Consider the following 26,435-nt stretch of genomic DNA (forward strand, 5'->3'; position numbering starts at 1 on the left):
TCCCTTTAATAATAATAATAATAATGAAGACAAAGTTGATAATAAAAAATACATAAATTAAGATGACTTGATGCTTTTACTTCACTATCTGCTGCAAGTCATCCACACACAAAAAAAAAGCTTTTACAAACTACAAGAAGTTTAAACAGAATCCTTCTAAAGGGGTTTCAAATAACAGAAACATAAATTCTAATAATATCAAAGAGTACATAGTGTTTCACAGGAAGCATTTTCATGTTTTGAAGGGGAAAAAGTCATTTGATGGTTGTCAGCCAACATTAGTTTTCACATCACAGACCTGTCAAATGGGTTAAAATAGGGTCGTGCAATTTTTAAATTATTTCCAGGAATATTTCTGAAATGTGTTTAAAAAATATATTTAGATATACTGTTGGCTAGCACAGCAACAGCAAAATTGATCTGGTTGTCAAAACTCACAGTCTCTCATTTTTACATCACTGTGTTTATACACTCTAAAAAATGCTGGGTTGTTTTAACCCAAATGAACCCAACTGTCGGGTTAACGTTTTTAATCAAATAAAATAAAATGTAACCCAACGGCTGGGTTTGTCCATATTTGACCCAAATTTGGGTTGAAACAACCCAGCATTTTTTAGAGTGTTCCATTGAAGCTCAATATGCTTTTTGGAACATCAAAAATCATCAGTTTTTGTTCATGTCATAATGTTTACCAGGATGATGTCGTGCAATGAATGTATGCCCCTTTTTGTTGAAATGTTTTCTCACAAATTTGAAGAAAAGCTTTTTCAGGCTTTGTTCCAGGTGTGTATAACCACTGATATTTCATAGCATCTCTGCATTATATATCACACTGATAACAGTTCTCAGATATAAAGATGTATATCTGATATCAGATATATATATATATTTATCAGATATCAAGAACACTACTGGTATCAATTAACATTTATTATTTTTTTAAATAATACAATAAATATACTACAAAGGAACATGGGCTTTGGTAGAGAGTTACAACAAACATCGCTCTCTCTCCATTTCACAATGAAGGACAGGCCCGTGTTCATCGGAGCGCTGTGAGGATTGTTTTGTGGAGGAAATTGTGGCTGTGGGAAGAAACATCAAAAGAAAGCTTAACAATTTCATGCATACAGGAAAGTTTTAATGCTTCAAAAGACATACAAGGGTGGGTGGACACAGTAAACTTGAATTTATTGACACAAAACCAATACCTCTTCTATCTGCTCGTACACAGGTTTGACACGACCGCAAAAAAAACACAAAAAAAAAACAAATAAACAAACATTACAAAGACAAAACAACAAAACAGAATAAACTTTATTGGCAGCATTACTGCTGGTTTTGAAATATACAGAAGAATTGGTTGAAATTCGTTTCGTACTGATAAAATTGTGTCAAAACTGCATATTCCATGTTGAATCCTCATAAAAGAAACAGTTCAAGTCATATTTAATCAAAAATTGGAGAGCAAGATTTTGCAGTAGCAGGTCTAGTGGTCAAAAGCGGAACAAAAGGGGTGCAGGAAAATATCAGGTGACAAAAGATGAATAACAAGATGGCTCTAGTCATTGACAACAAATCCTCACAATCCTGACACGGGAAGAAGGAATATACGCAAGCGAATGTACAACATACTTGACAATCTGATTCTCGGTCTCTTAAATTAAGAGAAATCTCTTTGGAAGGAAAGCGGAGTTAACTATTCATTCCTCTAAGCGTTTCGGTTCAAATATTCACAGAACCCTCCAAAAATATCTAATCAAAAGGTCCCAAGCCAATTCTCCAGAGCGCTTTCCAATGCTAAAACTTTAAGTGTGTGAAGAGGCGTTTCATTTCCAATGCGACCGCTCGTTTTCAAGCTGGCTGGAGCAACACTTTACATTACAGGGTCCATGTTACACGACAGCTAACAGGAATTCTGCTCCAATTTACCAGTTCTTAATGCAAATAGACTGTGCTGTGAACACTGTGATGCAAAGTGTGAACTGAAGTCTTTGGAAGACCATCAATTATTTCCATATGTAACAATCTGGACATTGTCAGATGTGCCGAGGAATGATAACAGAACAAAAAATGTGTTCTCATCTATAAACGAATATGATTTTACGGCATGCATAAAAGTACTTGGCCACCTCGGGAAGCAATGCTAGGACTTTGACGGAGGACGTGGAACCACTCGGGCATCACCGCAGAGCCGTTTTCAGTTACAGCAAACAATCACAAGAAGAAAAAAAAAGGTATATATCGGTAGCACCACAGACAAGGAAATAGCACCTAGTTTACTGATATTGTGTTTCCGGTGTGCTCTTCTGATACAGGGAAGCACAGATTCATGAACATCAGATCCGAGATTCCCCTCATGCACACGGGTCGCGATCTCACAGACCCACGGAAGCCAGTTCAACACGACCGGTGGCAAATGAATGCTCACATTACGCACGTTTCTTACTTTTATTGTCATTTCGTTGTTTAAATTACAAAAAGATGTTCACATCTGCAATGAGACATTTTGTTGCTGTTACTTTAATAATTTCCTTTATTTTCTTTACTTCAGGTTCACTGGAAATTTCCTCAGGCTCTTTTTTTTTTTTTTCGGGAGGGTTCAGTTAACTTATTTGTGTTTGATTTATATATAAAAAAAGAAATCCAATACCCAGCAGCTCTGTCTATCGCTCAATGGGTTCACATGCATGTTTTGAAGCCAGAACCAAAACAAACATTTCACCAGAAAGAAAAACAATATACAGAAAGTACTTACAAACATAGAAAAAAAATATTTATATATATTTATATATATAATTACCATTCCAGGGAACGGAAGACAAGTATGCACAAAAAAAAAAAAAACATAAAGCTTAGAAGTGGAAATTGGAACAACATAAAACCCAAGCAAACGAGATTTCTCGTACGAAAACGCCGAACCGGACGTGCGGGTCCATGAGCAGGCGGGAAATACAAAAGATGGATCTAATCTGTCTATACAGCCTGTGGGAGGAGCAAAGAGTCAGACCAGCGTAAAGTGGGCGGGGCTGGGAGAGACATGAGCGATGACCTCATCCAGTTTCAAAACTTGCATGTGATGCGGAGGGTACACTGAGGTTAAAAAGGTTGCTCTGTTATAAGAACCCATTGTTTAGACATCCATTCTCTCTTCAAAATTTCTTTTATCCTTACTTTGGTATCTGTTGGGTTTGTTTGGAAACACCAAACTTTACAAATAAGTCATCCTACTTCTTTCTTGTGTTTTGTTTTGTTTTTTTTCGGAGAAAATGAATATGTTTTGTTCGCCTGTGCTCGCTGAGCAGTCTTAGCCGATGAAGCAGGCCGGTCCGACGTCAAAGCCGAACTTCTGCGTTGCTCCGCCGAAATCGTTAAACATAATGTCAACAAACGGTACCTGCTCCACTTTCGGTGTGTTGATCTCAAGAATAGTCTTTTCGTAGCCCTTTTTCAACTGCGGGAGGAAAGAAATGGAGCATTACGAACATCGCTCAAGTTATGAGAGAGTTCAGTTTAAACGTATTTCTGGCTCTTACCGCGCAGCCGTCGACGGCGGCTCTGATGTACGGGTTGTTATCGTAAGACATTTCCTCATCGTTGGAGCCCAGGAATCGGATGGCTTTGTCGTAATTGTCCAGATCCTGGTCGTGCCAAGCCACTGACTGGTAACAGTTGTAGGTCAGATTCTGTCGAGCCGTGGCGCTGAGTAAACGCAGGAATGTCATCTGCACCACTCCGATCGGATTGCCCTCCGCATCCACGTACGAGAGCTGCACAGAGAGACATACAATGCGTTCTAGAAAACGGCTGGAACAACGCCCCCTTGAGGATCTGCTGAAAACTACACATCACACCCCTCCGGTCCAATGGTACTTTATGGTCACTACTTGTGTTGGGGAATGTTACCTTTAAAAGTAACGTGTTACCATATTGAGTTACTCTCTAAAAAAGTCACTAATTGAGTTACTTAGTAACTTTTTATGGAAAGTAATGAGTTTTTTTACTCATCAGTTTTTTTAAAAGTAAAGTAATTTACTTTTTCTCACCTTGGCTGGGCTTGTGTTTTGTTTTTTGTTTTTTTAACAAAAATATATATTTTTGGCAAATGTAAAGGCCTTTTCACAGCAGAAGTGAAATGAATAAGTCATGTTCACATTTAGTCTAGAAATACAATACCTATCATGTTTACACAGAGTACACAAGCACAGTTTCGCTCAACATCAAAAACATTACAAAAAAAAGGCTAAAAAAAGAAAGAAACAAACTTCTTGTTTAAGGAATATTTCAGATTAAGAACTTTTTTTTTCCAAAGTGGTAAGAAGATAAGATATATTCTCTAAAACAATTTTTTTTTATCTTTAAATGTTACAGTTTTGCTTCAATAAATGTATCTTGTTTAAAATATTTAGTAAATACTTTTACTGACAAAAAGACAAAAAGAATTTGTGATATTATTGTCAAGCTTTCCTTTTGAATAAATACTTATCTATATCCACTATGTATGTATGTATTTATGTATATACTCTACCGTTCAAAAGTTATTTTTAAATATTATTACAACTAAAAAAAAAAAACTATTTACCGGTAAATATATGTTAAAATGTAATTTATTCCTGTGATCAAAGCTGAATTTTCAGCATCCAGTCTTCAGTGTCACATGATCCTTCAGAAATCATTCTAATAGTATTATCTATTAGAATGATATTATCTTAGTATTATCAATGTTGAAAAGAGTTGTGCCGCTTCATATTGTATTCTTATTTGTAGAAACTGACTTTTTTCATGATACTTTGATGAACAAAGTTCAAAAGAACAGCATGTATTTCTCACTTTTGATCAATTGAATGCATCCTAGCTAAACAACTGCCTCACACACGTTTATCTGAGGTTAACTTTGACCCTCCGTCAGGTAAGAGCACAAAACTCTTTTCCCAGTACAGATATGCTCTGCATGTATCAAACACCAAAATTCATTTACACATTCAAACATGAATTTTAAACTGATTTTGTTACAGACTCCAGTGAAAAATATCACTAATATATTCAAATGAGTTGTACTGTTTTATATGCAAATTCTCCCCTTGTGGTGTGATGCAACATTTGCATTACGGAAAATATGCAAATGTTTTGTTTTCATTCTTGAATATACCAACCCATGTTTAGAAGAAAACTCCCATCTCCTCTGATCCACAAACACACACACGTCTGACTGAGAGAGCGAGCACATGCTCCATGCACACACACACACACACATGATATACTTACGATTAGGAACTCCGCCCACACACTCATATGCATTGACCTTCCATGCATGCATGCAACCCACCGAGAACACCTGCCCATGACCACATTACCTCATGACCACAGCTGCATGTCAACAGAGACTGAACCCAGAAGCTCAGTGAAGTGACCGAGATCCTCCACAGACACAGGATCTGTTCCAAACGCCAGTGAACAGCTTACTATCTCACTCTAAAAAATGCTGGGTTGTTTCAACCCAATTTTGGGTCAAATATGGACAAACCCAGCCGTTGGGTTAAATTTTTATATTACATTTTTAACCCAACGTTTGGGGTTTGTCCATATTTGACCCAAAATTGGGTTGAAACAACCCAGCATATTTTAGAGATCTGGACGTACTACATTCGCCATGTTGCCATTATCATGTGACCTACTGTACCTGTGTCAGTTACGCCTCTTCACTGCCATTCACGAATCCTAAATGATATTTATAGTCAACATTTCCCTCGTATCCATTTGCTGCTTTCGACTGAGCTCATCTAAATGCTTTCAGTGTTCATCTTCTCCACACAAGATGCGTGCAGTTCTATAACAAGGTACCTTATCCGGAAGATGTTTGATACAGCCTGTTATCGTCCTGTAGAGAGTATCTTACTAGCGTTTGAAGCAGATCTACGATCATGTTAACTGACTCAGTCACTTCAAGGTGATTTTCTCAAACTTACGGGAACAGAAGACAGGTCGGATTCCACCAGTCAGACCTTTCACATACAAATCTGTAAATGATTTTTGGGGGTCAACAGACTGACTGATGTCTCCAGCCACAGCCCTCAGATTACCCATAAGTCTGTGCAAACACACGTTTTGCTTCTGTTCTGATGATGACCATGCTCGTCCATGAAGAGACCCGAGAAGCATGCAGAAGCACGGGCCTTCAAGAGACCGATCGCCCAGGGTCCCTGGACCCTCGGCACCGGGCCCCTTCTCTCATGCACTCCTACTTACCATGGACCCTCTCTTGTAGCGACTATACCAAGTGCCTGGACTGTCTTTGGGCCAGCGAGCCATTTTGCTCTGTAAAATAGGAGACCGTTTCAGGAGGACAAAAAAAGAGGAGTCACTCTTACCAGTTTACCACGTTTGAATTCACTGAACCACGACCCTGGATTCTCCTTCACCCAAGAGGTGAGTCTGGCCTGAGAGAAGGAGAGAGTTAGCTGGAGTCAATACTGAAGAGAATAGGAGAGTAGAAGAGAGCCAGTGGGAATCTGTTTTTCAGTGTAGTTGTCAATCTGTGCGAGGCAGGAGCTTTCACGTGTTCTTGCATCCAGTTTGCACGATGTTGTAACCATCATGCACATGTAGAGGAATGTCTTTGGCCGTTGTGTTGTATATTATCACATTATTCCAACAGCCATACAACTAATACCATGCAAATATTATATACACAACTATAATCTAATCTAATATATAATCATACATATCTATTGCTGAGCAAACAAAAAACAGTGACAAAAATATTTTTAAAAAAATTAATTAATAATATAATATGATATAATATTTGTTTTGCTAAAAAAACTAAATTGAGTTAAAAACCTAAATAAATGTTTAAAAATAATAATATAATGAAAGAATTTATCTTGCTGAGTGAACTAAAATAATGTCTTAAAAACCTACAAAATATGTTTTAAAAATAATAACAATATCATTTTGCTTTTATGAAAATTTTATGTACACAGTAAGCAAAAAAATGCCTCGAAAAATTAAAAACCTAACAAATTTTTAATTTAATTGTGTAAAATATTTTGCTATATATATATATATATATATATATATATATATATATATATATATATATATATATATATAAAATATTTATATACATTTTTTTTGCTATATATATACATATTTTTTTTTTTCAAGGTACGTTTTCACATCCAGTGTTAAGGGGGTCATAACATTCATGTACAATAACCATAAAAAAATTATTTTATGAAATAATTTGTTTTACTGAGTAAACAGTAAACTAAAAAAAAGCCTTGAAATTTTTTTTTAATAAAAATTATTTTTTAAATCTACTAATTTAACTTAATTATATACAATATTTTTGCTGAACAAATAACAATGTGAGTAAAAGCCTAATAAAATAGTAATAAAAAAAGGATTTTCTTTCAGGATTCATTTTCACATCCATTGTTATGGGGGTCATATCGTATACTTTATACCATTTATGTGAGGCAAAAAATTACACTTGGTCTTTTGCTAAGTGAACAAAAAATAACCTAAAACTTGGCCCCCAAAAAATGATGCATCCAGTGTGAAGAGAGTCCATCAAAACGCAAGGGTTGGTTTGAATGAATAGCTTGCCAAGGCAAATATGTGTGCTTGGGGAGAACAGGCCTGAGGAGGTTATTGCCTGTTGTTGTCTGCATCTGCTGGAGTGAAGGGTGAACCTGCGGAAGTTAGTTCTGCTGTCTGTCTGTGAGAGTCACCTTCACACCCCACTGAGTGATTCTCCATCTGTGACGCTGATTCTGAGACTCATTAAGGCAAGTAACTCATCACACTTGTGTGCAGAATCTAATACAGAATAAATCTTGAGCCGAGTTGCTCGTATCAGTTTGATGTGAACAGAAAATACAGTCTGTGACAGAAAGTACAGCCCGTTCAATATGTCATTATGATGTGATGGGTACATCTTCCCATAGATTTTCAGTGGACAAAAAAATAAATAAACAGCAAATCCGGTGAAAATCAGATGTGACCATAAGACAGTGACATATTGAACAGTCGTATTCCTCTCAGCATGCTAAGCTGAACATGAATCTCTGGAGGTTTTTCAGGAATCCATCGACTGTACTTGAAATGCGAGTTGAATTTAGTGTGTTCATCCTTAATTTAGATGTGTGATACTTTTAAAAGTGTTGTTGTGCATTGTGATTCTGACATCAGAACTGTTTTACCCTAGATCTGGACTGTTGGGAAGTCGTCCTAAAGTGTTTTGTGGAGAACATTTCTCACCCCTTCACTCTTTTTCTCGGGGAAGATGCAGCTCTCGCCACCCGCTGTGAAGTTACAGTACACTTTGAAAGAGTCTCTGGAGCAGCCCTGGTTCGGATCAATCCAGTATTCGCCTGAAAAGAGAGGAAGAAGGCCGATCCATCATAAGCTAAAGGCACTATGTTGAAAAGTTCATAAGAAGATCGTAAAACTAATCCATATGAATTGAGCGGTTTAATACAAAAATTCTGAAGAGACTCGGTCGCTTTATATGATGAACAGTTTGAATTTGGGCTTTTATTCACATATAAAAATTTCATCAACTCAAACATCAGTTGTGGTAAACGGAAGCTCAAGCAGGTTCGCTAGACTTGACATGTGAGAACCAATGAGGTTCATTCTCGTGTTACGCAGCGCGTTTGTGTTTCCGCAATGAGGTTTGTTCTCGTGCGTCAAGCAGGTTCGGTTGAGCCTCTGTTTATGTTCGCTGATCAATGTTTATATGTGAGTAAAAGACTAAATTAATCATATAAAGCAATCAAGTCTCTTCAGAAAATTTGGACTAAACCGCTCAATTCATATGGATTCGTTTTACAATCTCTTCTAGCATCAAAGAGGTAGTTGCGCAGCTGATGAAGTGTGTGTGTGCGTGTGTGTGTGCGTGTGTGTGTGTGTGTGTGTGTGTGTTACCATCTGGGAAATCCGGGTGGCACAGCTGTAGGTCTTTGCAGGTGCGGGCGGGGTTACTCTGTGTGCCCAGCGGATGTTTCATCTGTTCAATCTCCAGTTTGAGAGAGTTCAGAGAGCCGAATATCTCCTCCATGCCATCCTCATAGTCTTTGTAGTTGGCATCTGCAGCGTCGTCCATCACCTGGCTGGCATCAATGTTCCTCTTTGCCCGTTTCGGGCTGGACTGCATGGGCAGAGGGTGGATGACATCACCAGGTGGACCCTAGACGAGAAGACAACCGTTAATATTCACGTCATACCGAGTATAGGTTTAAAATTCACAATGTTTGGCTGGTTGCTTAGGTGTTGTTATGCAGATGCTAAAGTGTTCTGAGTGACAGCTAGGATCTTCTGGGTGGTTTCCAGTGTGTTTTAGGCAGTTACTGGGATGTTTATGGGACATTTCAGATAGTTGCTAGGGTTTTGCTATGTGGTTTTTAGGCTGCTACTCAACTGTTGGAACATGTGGTGGTGCTTACCCATATAAAATTCACCATCTCAATGTTTGGGTGGTTACTAGGGTGTTGCTAGGCATTTGCTAAGGTGTTATAAGTAGTTCCTAGGGTTTTCTGGGTGGCAGCTAGAGTGTTCTAAGTTGTTGCTAGGGTATTGCTAGGATATTTTGGGTGGTTCATAGGTATTTGCTTTGTTGTGTAAAATTTGTTATGACAATGTTTGGGTGGTTACTAGGGTGTTGTTAAGCAGTTGCTAAGGTGTTCTAAGTGACTGCTAAGAACTTCTGGGTGGTCGCTAGTGGGTTTTTTGTTTTGGTTGTTAGGCCGCTACTAAATTGTTGGAAAATTGCTTGTGCAAAATTCACAACATTTGGGTGGTTACTAGGGTGTTGTTAGGCAGTTTGCTAAGGTGTTCTGAATAGCTTCTAGGATGTTCTAAGTGGTTGCCAGGCCGTTACTTCATTTGTTGGAAAACATGAGTAGTGCTTGACCGTGCAAATGTTTGCTAGGATGTTACTTTGTGCTTTCTAAGATGTTCTGGGTATTTGAGAAGCCATCACTAGGCAGTAACTAGGGTGTTTTGGGTGGTTTCTATGGCTTTTCTGGAAAGTTTGCAAGTTGGTTAGAATAACATTCTTCACACTTCTAATTGTTTCCTGTTCTATTTCTGACTCTGCAAAAAGCCCAGTAATAAAAACTACAGTAATAAACCTAAAAAAACCCGATGATAATACAGTACATCTAAACAATTAGAACTTTACACTGACATTAACTGAACACTTGCATTTCTCTCTGTGTCCTGAAGCTGTTGTACTCAGTGTGTGGAAACAGAAACCAATACAATTTGTAGATATGAAATATCAGGTTTTCTCAAGGAAGCAATAACCACAGAATCTCTCAGAGGAATATTAACAGATTCGGTTTACACAACATAATAGACCTCAATTATACTTATGTAACATCTACCGCAAAATCATCTGTTCAATTATGCAGTTGTCTTCACAGTGGAATAACCTGTTTATGTGTTCGGTTTGCCTTGTTTTATAGTTCAATTTTGTGTTGGACCTAGTTACGTACAGGAGCTCCAGGAGGTCCCGGGACTCCAGTTTCCCCCTTCGGGCCAGTCTGACCCTATAGAGACAGAACCAGAAATAGGTTTAGCCAAAGGGGTGCTAAACAAATCAGAGCTAATTAAAGATGATAAATGAATATTCCAATTAAAAACACAAATTAAATGAACAGGAATGTTTAAATAAGAACATGAATAACTTACAGATGATCCTTTAGCACCTTTAGGACCAGGAGGACCCTGAGCAGAAGTGAAACACAAATATAAATCACAATGAAGAATTTATTACATTTTACATATGAAATAATAACATCTAACCAAAATGTATTTTTTGATGATGCCATAGGAGAACCGTTTAAAATGATTTTATTCTGCAGTCTCCAAACAATAACAGAATGAACATTTTTAATCTCCTAAAAAAACATATTTAACTGAAAAGGCAAAAATGGTTCTTGATAAGACAAAAGTTATATGCTGAACCTAAGAACCTTTAGTGTACATCAAAAGTTTTCAAAGAAATGTTAGAAAGTGGTACCGGGTGACCAGGGGGTCCAATGGGTCCAAGAGGTCCAGAGGGACCTGCAATACCCTGTAGAGAAAGACACCGATTTTAAAGACTGCTTTACGAAAATACAGAAAGTTTATATTAGTCTTTATTGCTGTATGAGTGTAAACGTTTTCCATACATTGTCTCCTTTAAGTCCTGAAGTTCCCTGTGGACCCGGCAGCCCTCTGTCTCCCTTCTCTCCCTGTTCTCCTGGAGGTCCAATGAGTCCAATGAGACCGGGATGACCCTGAAACAACCCAAATGCAAAATAGGAATGATACATGCGTCGGCGTACAAAGTCATTTGCAATGGGTGCAAGTTAGGGCCATTAAGTCATTACTACAGCTTTGTTTCAGAAAACTGTCTAGTAAGCTACCTACCTAGACAGCATTAGTCCGGGAAATTAGGAGTGTCAAAGAGGAATTTGCTTCTCTCACCTTTTCACCTTTAATCCCAGTATCTCCCTTCAGTCCAGGCAGGCCAGGAGGACCCTGAGAGCGAGAGAAAGATAAGAGAGTGAGGACTGCGGATTGTCATTTGGACTGTAATGAACTCATTCCCAGAGGAATAACATGTTGGTACCATCGGTCCAGGGGGTCCATCAGGTCCAGGGGTACCAGGCAGTCCTTGTTCTCCCTACATCAGAACCAAGCAGATACATTTATTACCACCAAATCAGAATCACTGCCATAGACACAACTGAATATGAGCTATGGTGTTATATCTTAGAAGTTGAAAGGATGATTCTTGCTCAAATTGTTAGTATTTTTTCAACAAAAAATTGAAAGAGAAAAAATATAGCACACATTAAAATACTAGCATGTGTTCTATATATATATATATACAATATAATATATAATATATATGCTATATAATAATATTATAGCATATATATATAATAATATATATGCTATATAATATATATGCTATATATATATATATATATATATATATATATATATATATATATATATATATATAGCATGATTGATACTGTAAAAACTAAAGTTTCAGCTGTTCAATAATATTTTGGAGCATTAATATAAATTTCATGTTACGGTAATGAGGAAAATTAAGGATAATGTATACATTTAATGTGATAATTGAGGAGAAAGAGCTTCATTGATCTTTAAAATAAAACTTTGATGTTTAATTTATTATTAAGTAATTTTTGTTGCATTCTAGAAATGCGTAAGTTATATATAAAACATTTTTTAATTATAATGTTAAAAGAAAAATATGAAATCAATGGCTCCAGTTTCTTTGTGCACAATATATATGTGACCATGGACCACAAAACCACATGGGTCACATGGGTCAATTTTTTTAAATTGAGATTTATACATCATCTGAAAGCTGAATAAATAATCTTGGAAATCTGGAAACTGAGGGTGCAAAAAAATCTAAACATTAAGAAAATCGCCTTTAAAGTTGTCCATTTATGTTCGCGATTGTGCTGCATTCACTCAAAAAAAAATGTTTTATATATTTATGGTAGGAAATTTACAAAATATCTTCATGGAACATGATCTTTACTTAATAGCCTAATGATTTTTGGCATAAAAGAAAAATCAGTAATTTTGACCCATACAATACCCGTGCTACTTGTGACTGGTTTTGTGATCATTTTGATTTTGTAGTGAAATATTAACCCGGGTATGTTCACTAAATAGGCTACTTTTGACATAAAATCTGACATGAGCTGTGTATGGCTGTCAGGCTGGGCCATTATCACTCACCACTGGTCCAGGCACACCTCTCAGACCCTCAGGACCAGGTTTTCCTGGGCTTCCCTGAGGGCCAACTGGACCCGTCTTACCAGCTGGACCCTCCAGACCAGATTCACCCTGATTCACAGACAAGACACAAAACCATTGAAACCAATGCAGTACGGTTTTTGTGACTGACTCTAATAGAACTGCATGCAAGTGTGTGCATGTTACCTTGGCACCCTTCTCTCCCTGTCTTCCTTCAGGTCCAGCAGGCCCATGAGGTCCCTAAAGAAAAAAACATATATCCGTATATTATTGAAAATATATTAATATTAATAGTAATATTAATATATATGGGTAGTCAGAGATATTTTTGGCTCCAGGTGTGATAAAAAGTTAATTTTGCACTCACGTTCAATGCATTTAAATGATGTCTAAAGCATTACTCACTCTCTTTCCTGGAGGGCCAGTAGGGCCAGTTTCACCAGTAGGTCCAGGGGATCCCTGTTATAAACAAATAAACAGCATCATAAAAGCAGCAATCGTTATAAAACACACATATGCATGCAGCCGACACCAGAGATTTCACATTTTATTAAAGCATACTCACTGGCTGACCGGACTCTCCATCGTCACCCTTATCACCCGGAGCACCATCCAAACCCTGCAGGAGGAAGAAAAAGTGATGTCACTTCCTGGAAACAACCTGAAAATGTCTTTGTAACAACTACATTCAAACATTAATAGTACTTACAGAAGGACCTGGCTCTCCAGGAGGACCGGGATCACCAGGGAAACCACTTGGACCCTGGAAATCAAACCAAAACGTTTCAATAGTTTTATATTTGATCAAAAATGCATAATTGCATGGTCTTATACTGTAAGTGTGTTTTGCTTAACAGTAAGGCGCCATGTTTATTGACCAATCAGCAAGCAGAACCTATAATACACTCTTAAAATTAAAGGCATCAATGGTTCCATGAAGAACCTTTAACATCCAAGGACCCTTTCAATTGCACAAAAGGTTCTTTTACAGATTACTTGCATATTTTTTACACAAGGAGAAAATGGTTCCTTAAAGAGAGTTTCTTTGTTTAGGGAATCCAAAATGGTTCTTCTATGCCGTTGCTGCGAGAACCCACTTTGGAAAGTTTTTAAAGAGTGTATGTTTCAGACACAAAATAAAGCATCAGATGTGAGCGCGGTGGGAACTTACAGGACTTCCTTTAGGACCATCATCTCCTGGTGGTCCTTTTGGTCCGGGGGGACCAGCGGAACCAGCGGGTCCGGACTCTCCCTTTTCTCCTCGCTCTCCTCTTGGACCCTAGAACACACACGAGGTATGAAATATGCGTGTGTTATTCAGAGACTTTCAGCAGTTTTGTTTGTTTGTTTGTAAGTGTTTTTTGCCGTACCGGAGGGCCGAGGTCTCCCTGTGGACCTGGTTCTCCTGCTTCACCAGAGTCTCCCTACAGAAACACAGAGAGATGTAAGTTAAACATGGTATCCCACACTATTTTCCTCCCAAACACTACAGAGATTTTCTCCGCTGGACAGAAGAGCACGTCAGCATCATTATTCACTGTCTCGTCAGCAAATCTGCTTTCCTCCTCAGAACGGCACATTCTAGCATGAAAATCAATATTCAGACAAACAAATGACCTTGACGATGACCACTTCCTTCAGCTATCAGATGAGAATGAAAATCATAATATATCCAGACAGTTTTGAATGAAGCGATGACACTGAGTGATGACAAGAAGACTTGCAGATTTTCTGAAGAAGTGAGTGTTGATGCAGGTGCAAAACTAACTGCCAACTAACTGTGGGTGGTTGCTAAGGTGTTTTGAGTGTTTTTAGGTTGCTAGGTAGTTCCTTACTGGACTAAGTTAATAAAGCCTAATCACAAGTTCATTTAATATTCTGGTGTCCATATATGACTCTGGTCCCTCCTTCAATGTAAATCTATGTGATATTTAAACTGTTTTATTTCATTGTTTAATTTAGCTTGATATCGATAAGCTGATAATTATTTTTATGTTATGACTGATAACCGATAAACAGCTGAAAATAAATTCTATACTATTTTGTCAAAATAAAAACAATTATTAATAAAAATTAAATAGAAATTACCAAAAATGTCTACACTATTATATATATATATATATAAAAAAAATAAAATAACTGAAAATAAATAAATAAATGGCTGAAATAAAAAATGATATACTATTTTGTGTAAATAAATAAACTGAAATAAAAAATCCTACACTATTTTTTAATAAAAAAATAACACATGTAGAATTCTATACTATTGTTATAATGCTACGAGTGAATTTTATGGATTGCAACATTATAGTGTACTGTACAGTATGAAATATTAACTTTGAGATTTGTTAAAGGTTACATTTAACAGTGTTATTAAATTATTAGTACTTTTAAAGATGACCTTTAAGTGGACATTAGATAATGGCACTATAAGGGAAAATGAGCATGCACAATTAAATATCCAATCGACTGATACGATAAATTCAAAGAGCAATAATAGTGATGCTTGTTAGCAAAACACTAATAAAACACTGTATCAAAACTAGGGATGGGAATTTATAAGATTTTATCAATATCAATATTAATGCCACTGACGATTCTGCTTATCGATCCGATTCTTTAACGATTCTCTTATCGATTCCTGATAGCACTGTGTGGGGAAAAAAGTAGTCATATGCTTCTCCGGCATGCTTCTCTGTTTTAAAGCTTACACTTGAGTAAGCAAACTGTACTTTTTACGTAATTTATGTAATGAATAGAACCTTTTTGTAAAGTGTTACCGATTAGTTATACACCGATTCAGACGTCTCGTGAGTTCAGTGTTGGAAAGATCAGTTGTTTTAACCATTTATTAAAAAGAATCGGTTCAAAGGAGTCATTAGTTCGCGAATTGGAGTCGTTAATGTCGAGTGCATACAATATCGATGGTTCATAAAACTTAGAACCGGTTCTGGAGTGGAACCGGTTTTCAATTCCTATCCCTGATCAAAACAGTCAGTTTGTGACAGTAAACATTCAAAAAACATTCAACCTTCCCTTCCTTTCCTGCTTTGAAAGAACTACATCTGTTTAACCGGAAACATGCTTTCTCTCGTGCTTGTAAACCTGTTTAAGAGTCCTTCTCTGTGCTTTAGAGAGGCTGTTTAAGTGTGTGTGTGTGTGTGTGTGTGTGTGCCATATAGAGGGATTAAGAGTCTCTCTGACTGCTGAACTGCATCATTCGTGTGTGTGTGTGTGTGTGTGTGTGTGTGTGTGTGTGTGTGTGTGTGTGTGTGTGTGTGTGTGTGTCAGATTGTGATATCTCTCTCTCTCTCTCTCTCTCTCTCTGTAGTGGGATAAGAGGTCTGTCAGAGTGAAGTGCCGAGGTAAATCTTCACAGACTAACACCAAACAGCCTTGTCTCCAGCCCTCATTCTATCATCTTTATCTGTTTTCTTTGAGTCCTCCCCTCAGCTGTGTTTTTCTGGGTCATTTCTCTGGGCAAAACTCCTCTCTAAGCAGAACTGAAATGGGTCCTTGGTTCTGTGGCAGAACAATAGTGCTGAAGTGCCATATTAAACAATATTGCAGTGGACGGTGCTGAGGTGATCCGAGCGCAGTCATGCGAGTCTGTTCGCTCAGAAAGATGCAACACGCACCTCTCACGGTCACACTCCATAAACACACAAACACTCTCACTGCGCATGGCATAATCAGAATGCGCTTTTGTAAAGTAAAAACTTAAAAAAGTGAGGAAACCCATTGCCTTAAAATTATTAAATAAACCATGCATAATTAAAAAAATTAAGTTATGTGAACTTGACAATTCCACATAAATTAATTTTTTCAATTACGCATGAAGTTTTATTTAGTTAATAATTTTAAGGCAACAGGTTTTTTTCCTGTCAACTGATCACTTTTTACAGTGTACTTACTGAATGTATGCCATAATATCATACTTTTTCCAGGTGAGTAAAGCATGTTTAATTATTTAATGAAGAAAACAATCTCTTTCTTTCTCTCGTCACACATGAACAGGCTCAAAATTGTGTTTTTGCCACTAAAAATGGCGACTAAATTGAGATACTTCACCAGCCATGAATATTTTTTTACATTATCTTGCATTACTTTGTTAAAAATGTCTCATTTTAATGACAATTGAATTACTTATCTGCTGTCACAAAAACAACATCATTTTGAATTTCAGTAATGTATTTTCAGCAATAATAATAATTACTATTATTATAATTGGCATTATTAAATCACTCTAATTAGAATTAACAAAGCTATCAAGATGTACTGTGTAGTATTTGCTTACAATTTAAATTAAATTAAATTAAATTAACACCTTCTTGTTTAACCATTGCTTACAAATTAAATGTATTTTAATTATTATATACTAGATACACAGAGGTATTATTATTAATAAATCACTCTAATTAGATTAAACAAAGCTAACAATACATTTCCTTGTTGTATAGTCCCAAATTACAAATTATATTATTGTTATATACTAGATAAACATATGTTTTATTATTATTATTATTAAATCATTCTAATTAGAATGAACAAATCTGCTGATAAATCTACATGGTCATTGCTTAACAAGTTAAATTAAATTATACTCTTTAATAAAATTATATATTATTATTATTATTATTAAATAACTTTGATCAGAACAAACAAAGCTGCCTGTACACCAGTCTATACATACTGTACATCTATACAGGGTCATCATTGCATACAAACTATACTGTATATGACAAATAACGGTTCAGCTAGTGTTGCTGGTCATGCCGCTCAAACGACCCGTGTCACAGAAATGTAGGGTTACCGTTTTTGGGGATATCAACCTATGAATGGCTTACTTATAATTCATTCTACACATTAAACTACACAGAATCAATCTCAACCTCACAGACACACAAGCAAACACCTACACAGGAAACACTTCAGTCACCTTCTCCAGAGAGACCTGCAAATCCTGAACTGACAGAGCACGACAGCAACTTTATAACACACACACACACACACACACACACACAAGTGCGATCATTGCGTCTGACACATCCCTCAGATCATTAAGGCTGTCAGTTTCTAATTAAAATCAAATTAAAGAGTGTTTTGCGCACGATGCTTCCTTACCTTCTCTCCCACTGCTCCTGGGTTTCCGATACCTCCCGGAGGTCCCTGTGGTCCGTCAGCTCCTGGGGGTCCGGAGGGGCCTCTGGGGCCCGGTGGACCGGGTGGACCCTGAGAGAAAAGTCAAGAAAATACAATGAGGAAACTCTGTTTCTATTAAATGAAATGTACATTTTACCAAGCTGGTTTTATAGATGTGGGGTTGTACCATTTGACCGACATCACCAGTCTCTCCTTTCTCACCATGGGGTCCAGGCAAGCCCTGCACACAACCACAAATCAGTTAAACCAATCGCAAACCTTCCTTTTTTCCAAAAGGTGTTGTTATGGCACATGTGATTCGGATCCAGGGTGGCTATTCGGGTTTTGTTCGTTATGTTACCAAAATCAGCCGGTAATCGCGAAAAATCCAGGCGTTGGATCAGAGTTGTCGTTCTTTATGACGTTGACCATCGTTCATTTTAAACTGTGATTTCTTTTACCATTACATAAAAAAACTTTCCGAATAAAGCTTGCTTGTTTGAGCAGTTTTCAACAACACTGGATGCAATTTAAGCAATTACATGGAGTTTTATATAGAAGTGTGCTTCAAAATTGGGCAGAATAATTGGTACATTTCTATCTACTGTTAGAGTGAACATCTGTATACTAAATGCAAATACTTGTGCATCTTTTGACTTAGCATCTTATGTGTGGATTATTCGGTTTGAAAAACATCAGCATGATAAAAGGCCTCCGGTGTGAAGCTCTGGATAAACAAAAAATAATGTGACATGCAGCCAAAATTAACTTCATTTTAAGAAAAACGCACAAAAAAACAAATAATTTACCATTGTGCACTGCAATGTGTCTGTTACACATTTCTCCAGTCTTGTAATGCCAATTTTTATGACATGACTGATTTCTTATCACTTGTATTTCATCTATTGTCTCATCACATAACAACCAAAAAAAGCTTGTGCTTTCTGATTTTTACGTGATGATATACAACAATGAACAACATTTAAAATAATTTATTCCAAAATCATCAGGTACATCATTGAGCGAACCGAATCGCGCCAACATTTTATTTGCCGTACTTAGAGTTACCGCTGTCAAGTGTGCGCTATACGACCCACAAAGTGTATTTGAAAAATACGCTTATATCATGTTGACTTTAAACAAGCAGAAAACAAACTCAGCCATCTAACCTGAAGGCCGACAGGTCCGGGTGGTCCTGGGAAGCCTCGTGAGCCCTCATCTCCCTTCTGTCCAAAAAGACCCTGCTGACCTCTGGGACCTTGCTCTCCATCAGCACCCTGCAGGGAGGAAGTGACATCACTAACACTGCTTATACCGCAGCAAGACATACAACATACGGTATGAGACATGGATATTTCAGAGTACTTACAGAAGGGCCCGGCTGACCACTAGGACCTTGGGGACCGGTAGGCCCTGGAGGACCCTGAAGAACGGCAGAAAGAGCGAGAGAAATGGGAAAAGAAAAGAAAGAAGAAAGAAAGAAATAAGCAAGCTAATTGATTTCCATAACATCTTTATTCATCACCGCACAGTGGTAATAACAGAGCGAATGGCGTCATGGGAGAACGACACAAACAAACAGACGAATCCGAACAGGGACTCTTGAATAAATTATTATTTCAGTCTGAACTGAAATGTAAATGTAAACAGTGAATTCGGAGTGACTCACCTGCTCGCCCTTGTCACCTTTGCCTCCCTTCTGTCCCGGCTCTCCGATCTCGCCCTGTCACAATACAAGGCATTTACATATATAAATATCTGCAAATTGGTCACATGATAGAACAAATACAATATCTGTTGTTCTTGGTGATGTCTGTCTAACATATTATATTGTGGACGATAGTGCAATAATGGTCTCAGATGGTGATACCATGGTATTTTATGATCATCATATTCATGATGTACAGCTGAATTTACAGCATCATTACTCCAGTCTTCAGTGTCACATGATCCTTCAGAAATCATTCTAATATGCTGCTTTGCTGCTCAAGAAACAGTTCTTATTATTGCAACAAGAAATGCTGTTGTGCTTAATATTTTTGTGGAAACAGTGATAAATACCCTTTGATGAATAGAAAGTTTAAAAGAGCAGCATCTTTTTTAAATAAAAATCTTTTGCAACATTATAAATGTCTTTGCTGTCAAATTTAATATATTTAATGAATTCATGCCGAATAAAATTATTAATATCTTTCAAAAAATATCGTACCATTTTTAAACAGCAAAGCATTCAAGGCAATCCAAGGAAAATCAAATAATGCAATGATATTTTCATTGTATATGTAGAAAAAAAATATTTACATGGTGCATGCCAAAAATATATATAGTATTGCCAGGGGACATGTAAAAAAAAAAGAAGACCCACAATAAGACTTTTTGGTCCATTTTTGTTTGTAAAGACTTTCGGAAACTAACACTGTTATTTATTTCTCTGACTATATTTCCCAGAAGGCTTTGCACCTGTCACACATGGCAGAGCTGACACACACATCTTTCAACTATATTGCTCACACCTTAAAACTGCCAATGCTAACACATGTTGGTGTCACACACACCTACACAAACCCCAAATCTCTGTGTGTAGGTGTGTGTGAGCGTGTCATGGTGATGTCATTTCCTTTACACATTCACCTAAGAGCTAAATCAGATAATTTACAATAAGGCTAACTGCAAATTTTCTTCCCTAACCATCCATACAGTCATCAAAATAAAATATTGATCTGACAGCTGAGTAGTTTTGTGTGTGTGTGTGTGTGTGTGTGTGTGTGTGTGTGTGTGTGTGTGTGTGTGTGTGTGTGTGTGTGTGTGTGTGTGTGTGTGTGTGTGTGACCTTCGCTTCTCCTCATCCTGATCTAATCATCTACTGTAGCAAACCCACCAGATTCAACTATGATCATCAATTACATGCCCATGTCTCTCTATCTTTAATTCATTTCTCTCCTCAAACCTTCTTCCCTAACTTTCTAACACTTCATTTTCTTTGGTACCTTATCACCATCCTCTCCTGGGGGTCCGATGGGTCCAGCCGGGCCTGGAAGCCCCACAGGTCCCTGAATACCATCTCTACCAGCTGGGCCTTGAGGTCCTTTCTCACCCTAATATGAGAGAGAGAGAGGATATAGTGAATATTGTAATCATACGACAGTGCAATGGGATAATAAATGAAGATCAAACGTGTACTCACAGGTCCCCCTTTCTCTCCAGCGGGGCCCGGGGGTCCTTGAGGTCCAGGTCGGCCCGGTAGGCCGGTAGGACCAGCTGGGCCAGAAGGACCACGTTCACCAGGAGAACCCTATGAATGTCAATATGAAATTTCATAACCAATGTACTTGCAGCGACTACCATTAGCTACTATGATGTCTGATTAATTATGCATTTGTTCTTGGAGAAATTCATATGGAGGCGTAGACAGCCGGCATTGCACAAAAACAAGCTATGATTTTAATGCAGAAATAAGCACTGCATTTGCAAGTTATTGATTATATAACTATGCAGCATTATATATAGCAAGATATCTGTCAAATCTGAGTATTAAAAAAATGCTGGAGTCAAGACTGCATGAAAGGAAAAGAGGTGAAGAATAGCAAGCCTTTTGATAATCTATAATCATCTATGATTTATAAACATACACTAGTCAAACATTTGGACACAACTTCTTATTTGACTTTGTTTCTTTATTTATGACTATTTTCCACATTACATTTTTCATAGTTAAATAATAATAATAAATATATAATGAACATGATATTTAAATATAAAATTTAATATAAATACTTAAGCTTCTTCTTTCAAAGTTTGGGGCCTGTAAGATATTTTAATGTTTTTAAAACAAGCCTCTTATGTTCACCAAAGCTACTTTAATTTGTTAAAAAATACAGTAAAAACAGTAGAATTGGGAAAAATAAATATTCTCTTTTTTTCTGCATCCTTGCTGAATAAAAGTATTCATTTATTTTAAGAAAATCGTACTGATCCCAAACATTTGAACGGTAGTGTATGTTGGACCCTTGTTGATGCTATTTCAACACTATCCACTCTAAAACATGAATTAAATAGTATACAAAACTAATTTATATGTAAATAAACTGATTCAGCAAACTGAGTCCAAATGCTTGACTGGTACTGTAGATATAAATCAATATAATATTCACTGAATCACTATACTCACTGAAAAGCCAGTTTGTGGAGCAAAAGGATAAAAGAGAAAGACAAAACAAGGTAAACAAGCAAACAACAAAGCGTTTGGAGAAAAGACAGACAAAAAGACAGACAATGTCTACTTACAGCGGGTCCAGGTGGCCCTGGAGGTCCTTCACTTCCTTTCAAGCCAGCTGATCCCTGCAAACAGACACATAAAACTGCTGAACGTACACAAACACATACATGTTTGAAGGTTAGAGACACAGGGGATGTTCTATTTATACTGAACAACAAACTAAAAAGCTCAGAGTTAAAAACAAAACTTGAAAAGAGTTGCACACTCGCCTGAGCAAAACTTAAGGGCGAGTTACACAAAGTTTAAAGGCAGGGTAGCCGATTTGTTCCATTTTTTTATTTTTTGTTATGCTGGTTCAAAGTCTCTTCACATCCTGAGAGCAATCACTAAGTTATGGTCTAAATGCTCTTTAAGTTGTTTATGGTCATCAGTATTGTTACTTTATGTGCTTTGAGACGTGACGTAGTTGAACGGCGTCTCTCGTGACGCTTTGCAAACTCTGCTGTACGAATTCATGTGTTTTGAAGGAGGAGTGGCTTTAGAGACTCTCTAGTCAAGTCAAGTCATCTTTATTTATATAGCGCTTTTAACAATGTAGATTGTTTCAAAGCGGCTTTACAGTGATACACGGGTAATTTAAGGTAACAGAGAATGCTTTGGCTTTATAGCGGTTCTTGAATAAAGATATTTTCCAGCTAAAGTTAGTTTTGATTGATTCACTTCCGTCGCAACGATCATTAGTTATTAAATTAGAGACCGCTAAGACGACACCGTTCTCTCTACACAGACTTTAAACGCGAACCTGTGAGAAACGCTGATGGCGCTCACGTGCGCATCAAGAATTAATTCTATAGTTATGCGCATTTGAATATATGTGCGCAGGTTTGTAATTCCCTACAAACCAAGTCTTAACAAACTACTTGTCTGGCCTTAAAAAAAAATATACAGAATTGTATCACTTCGGGGTAGATACGCGAAACCGAAATCTAAAGGAAGGGTGGGATCTTATGCTTTCAAAGCAAGCTTGCTATTTGCTAGCCGCTCTGAAAATTGCCTACCCTACCTTTAACACTTAGGGTTATGGGATTGTTTAAATCGCATGTTTCATTCTTGATACTCACCACAGGGCCTGGTAAACCTCTCTCGCCTGGGAACCCTCTGAGTCCTGGAGGTCCGTCTTTACCGGTAGGCCCTGCTGGACCTGGATCTCCCTGTGAACACAAAGAACCAGATATGATGTTGTAAACCACTACTAACCAATAGATACGGCGGTGTATTCCTGTGCATTTGTCATTTTTTTGTTCGTAAATGCTGAAGAGTAAATTTGTCGCACCTTCGCTCCCTCTTTGCCAGCAGATCCAGGTAGACCCTGTTCACCGGGTGGTCCTGGGGGTCCAGGGTGACCTCGCTCTCCCATTGGTCCTGTCTCACCTGTTGGTCCCTGAGCAAAAAGAGAGATGGATTATGGGTAAGGTATTGGGGCAGATGAATCTTTGAATCAACTCAAATGATGATTTGTAAGTGAATCAATTCTATTCAAAAGCAATTAGAAAATTCAATAACAACAAAGCAATTCACAGAGGTTGCGCATGACTTATTTAATATGTATGTCGCTACTTTATCGAAATATGTTTCATTCAAATTATATTTTTAATCTAGAGCAAAAACGATTCACTATTTCAAAAGACATACGATACATGTTTGATCAATGCTTTGAGAAAACAATGAACTGTTGTATTAGTCATTTCATATTTCAAAAAGTGTTTTTACTGTATAATCAAGGTAAGCAATCAAAAAGTCTGGAAAACATAATAAAGATGCTACAGGTGTTTCTAAAAGATAAGTGGATATGCAAATTATGCAACATGAAGAAAAAGAAAATCAGATTATATGCTTCCATTTGCATGGCAGAGCATGTGCACTTGAATATCCATATGTGTGTGTGGCCCAGTTTAAACCTGTGCCCACCTCAACATTTGCATAAAAAGTAGAATATCATGATTGCTTATGAATAATTCATCACCCAGCCAGCGCCAACATCTAACTGCATCAACAACATCATGTCAGGAGACAAAGCACAGACAGGCCAACAAACGGCCCATATGTAACCTAATGGAGCCATTAGGATTCCCCAGTGACAAACTTAGGACACCTTTAAGATAATCTGATGACCGAGTGATGGTGACATCCTCATGAATATGTATCGCATGTCTCTGGCCTCAGCCTGTGGTACTGGTGCAGGAGAAACAGATGGAGTGTGCTGCTTTCTAAGCCAAATGCTTTATAATGTTTTATTCTTCTGTGGATCGTAGATGCAGCCTAGAGTCTAGTGCGCCTGATGCCTCCAGAGCATTAAAGATACAATAGAGTGTAGAAGCATCTTAAAAATGCTTAAAAACAGCTAAAATTAGCATAGCCCTGGAAAGCAGATTTTTTACATTTCCTGAGGGGTTCTGTCTCGTACCAGGACATTGCTATGTGGTTGCTAGGGAGTTCTGTATAGTTGGTAGGTCTTTGCTTCAAAAGATCACACGTTTTTTTTTATATTGTGGTCCTGGATGAATGAACTGTTATTTATACACTATTATGGTATGTAATGATGATTTGAATGGGATTTAATTTTAATACTTTCAGATTGCTTTATTTTAATTACAGAAAAATATTTTTTTATAGTTTTAGTTTTAGTAAGCAATATCAACACTGTTATTGTCATATTTCACCCCAACATCAAAATAAAAACTAAGAAATATTCATCTTCATAAATATAATGGGACTTATTTATTATTATTTATTGTCATGACAACTGAACTCTTTCCCTCCCCAGCCTACTGTCATTATTCTCAAAAAATTCAGTCTCTATTCTAATACAGTAAATTAAAATAATCTGGTGTCGATAGAAATATTTGTTTTTAGTATTTTAGAGAATACAAACAATGCCACAATGGGAAAAAATGCAATGGTCTTAAAAGAGGCTTCATTTTCCTTTTGCTTTTTTTTTTTTTTTATTTTTTTTTTGATTCACCCTCAGTTTTTTTCATTCGTTAAACTAATCCGTTTAAGTGGAATCTTATCAGTGGAACTATTCTGGAATTCTAGAATCATTCCGAAAATTCTAAATTCATCAGCATTCTGTGTTCCACTTACCTGAGGTCCGACTACACCTGGGGGTCCGGGAGGTCCGGTTTTACCTTGGAAACCCTGTGAGAAGAAAACATAAGTGAGTTTATTTCTATAAGTGTGTGACCGAAAGTGTTTGTGGTCATTTCAGACGCCACTCACCGTCTCTCCTCTCTGGCCAGGGTGTCCGGGCAGTCCGTCCTTTCCGGGAGGTCCCTGAAAACAAGAAAGAGAGGAGGAATCAGGACAAATGATTGGATAATGAAAATCAAGATGTATGAAGTATTTCGATAGTTATATCTATAGTGTTAACATCACATACAGGTGGACCCTTAGGGCCGGGGAATCCAGCAGGTCCCTGTGGTCCCAGTAAACCCTGTAAAACAGCACAGAAATAGAAGGTAAATCTCTTTCTGAAGCAATATCCAATAATCGATACATTGGAAGGATTGAATTGTTATTTATACCGTACCCGTTCACCGGGTGGTCCTGGGGGGCCATCGCTTCCTGAATTGCCCTGTGGAGGCGTGGCGGAGAAGCAAACGAGTAAAGGAAGGAGACGGAGGGAAATATAACAGAACATTTTTAATATTTCAGTTTGTAAATGCAGTATAAAATGACCATGCAAATGGGATCAATTATTAATAAAGTAAAACTTATGCTTATTGCCCGAGGTAATGAGTGCCATTAAAGATTTGTTTGACTGATGGAGGATGTGTAGATCGGTAAAATTCCTGTTGCAGTTTAATTTGCTGAGCAGATGAGACAAACATTGCGTTTTAAAATGTATTAGAAGCTCCATTAGCTCCTGTCAATGTGTCTGCTTTTAGCTTTCATCGCTCCACAAATGATGAGAGAGGTTTAAAATATCCTGAAGCCAGAAATGTTTTCAGTCAGGGTGTGGTGTGCTTCTCCTAATTGAATTTTTATGTGCCAAACAATTGTTTTATGTGTGCGTGAATGCGTGAATGCATGTATGACATTTGTGTTTTATCGTATTTATTTGTTAATGTTGCATTGTATTATATTACAAATGTAAATGAGTGTTGGGAAAGGACAGCCTCACCTTTGGTCCTGCTTTGCCTGTTGGTCCCCTTGGCCCTCTTTCACCACGGGGTCCCTACAGAGAGAATCACGAGAAGTGTGCAAATATGAGAAAGCA

At 37.4% G+C, this 26,435-nt stretch overlaps 1 protein-coding gene across 2 annotated transcripts in view; it reads right to left on the bottom strand.

Moving 5' to 3' along the window:
• Window positions 1-3,243: 3,243 nt before the first annotated feature.
• Window positions 3,244-26,435, bottom strand: part of col5a1 (procollagen, type V, alpha 1) — a 102,946-nt gene continuing 79,754 nt past the window's right edge. The window contains exons 34-66 of one of the 2 annotated variants that reach the window (XM_079586878.1): window positions 26,340-26,393; window positions 25,746-25,790; window positions 25,596-25,649; window positions 25,436-25,489; window positions 25,301-25,354; window positions 23,490-23,597; window positions 23,278-23,367; window positions 22,225-22,278; window positions 21,125-21,232; window positions 20,928-21,035; window positions 19,610-19,663; window positions 19,310-19,363; window positions 19,110-19,217; window positions 18,128-18,181; window positions 17,923-18,030; window positions 14,169-14,222; window positions 13,970-14,077; window positions 13,508-13,561; window positions 13,364-13,417; window positions 13,204-13,257; window positions 12,985-13,038; window positions 12,781-12,888; window positions 11,624-11,677; window positions 11,479-11,532; window positions 11,181-11,288; window positions 11,030-11,083; window positions 10,699-10,734; window positions 10,503-10,556; window positions 8,932-9,193; window positions 8,263-8,375; window positions 6,247-6,315; window positions 3,537-3,770; window positions 3,244-3,454 (exon numbers count right to left, since the gene is read on the bottom strand). In XM_079586878.1, the coding sequence (XP_079443004.1) occupies window positions 3,308-3,454; window positions 3,537-3,770; window positions 6,247-6,315; window positions 8,263-8,375; window positions 8,932-9,193; window positions 10,503-10,556; window positions 10,699-10,734; window positions 11,030-11,083; window positions 11,181-11,288; window positions 11,479-11,532; window positions 11,624-11,677; window positions 12,781-12,888; window positions 12,985-13,038; window positions 13,204-13,257; window positions 13,364-13,417; window positions 13,508-13,561; window positions 13,970-14,077; window positions 14,169-14,222; window positions 17,923-18,030; window positions 18,128-18,181; window positions 19,110-19,217; window positions 19,310-19,363; window positions 19,610-19,663; window positions 20,928-21,035; window positions 21,125-21,232; window positions 22,225-22,278; window positions 23,278-23,367; window positions 23,490-23,597; window positions 25,301-25,354; window positions 25,436-25,489; window positions 25,596-25,649; window positions 25,746-25,790; window positions 26,340-26,393 (2,778 nt within the window). In that variant the 3' untranslated portion in view covers window positions 3,244-3,307. Of the gene's footprint in view, window positions 3,455-3,536; window positions 3,771-6,246; window positions 6,316-6,368; window positions 6,438-8,262; window positions 8,376-8,931; window positions 9,194-10,502; window positions 10,557-10,698; window positions 10,735-11,029; window positions 11,084-11,180; window positions 11,289-11,478; window positions 11,533-11,623; window positions 11,678-12,780; window positions 12,889-12,984; window positions 13,039-13,203; window positions 13,258-13,363; window positions 13,418-13,507; window positions 13,562-13,969; window positions 14,078-14,168; window positions 14,223-17,922; window positions 18,031-18,127; window positions 18,182-19,109; window positions 19,218-19,309; window positions 19,364-19,609; window positions 19,664-20,927; window positions 21,036-21,124; window positions 21,233-22,224; window positions 22,279-23,277; window positions 23,368-23,489; window positions 23,598-25,300; window positions 25,355-25,435; window positions 25,490-25,595; window positions 25,650-25,745; window positions 25,791-26,339; window positions 26,394-26,435 lie in introns of both variants that reach the window. The other variant, XM_079586877.1, reaches the window with a different exon arrangement.

The sequence above is a fragment of the Phoxinus phoxinus genome, assembly GCF_949152265.1.
Source record: "Phoxinus phoxinus genome assembly, chromosome: 17".
Classification (NCBI taxonomy): Eukaryota; Metazoa; Chordata; class Actinopteri; order Cypriniformes; family Leuciscidae; genus Phoxinus; species Phoxinus phoxinus.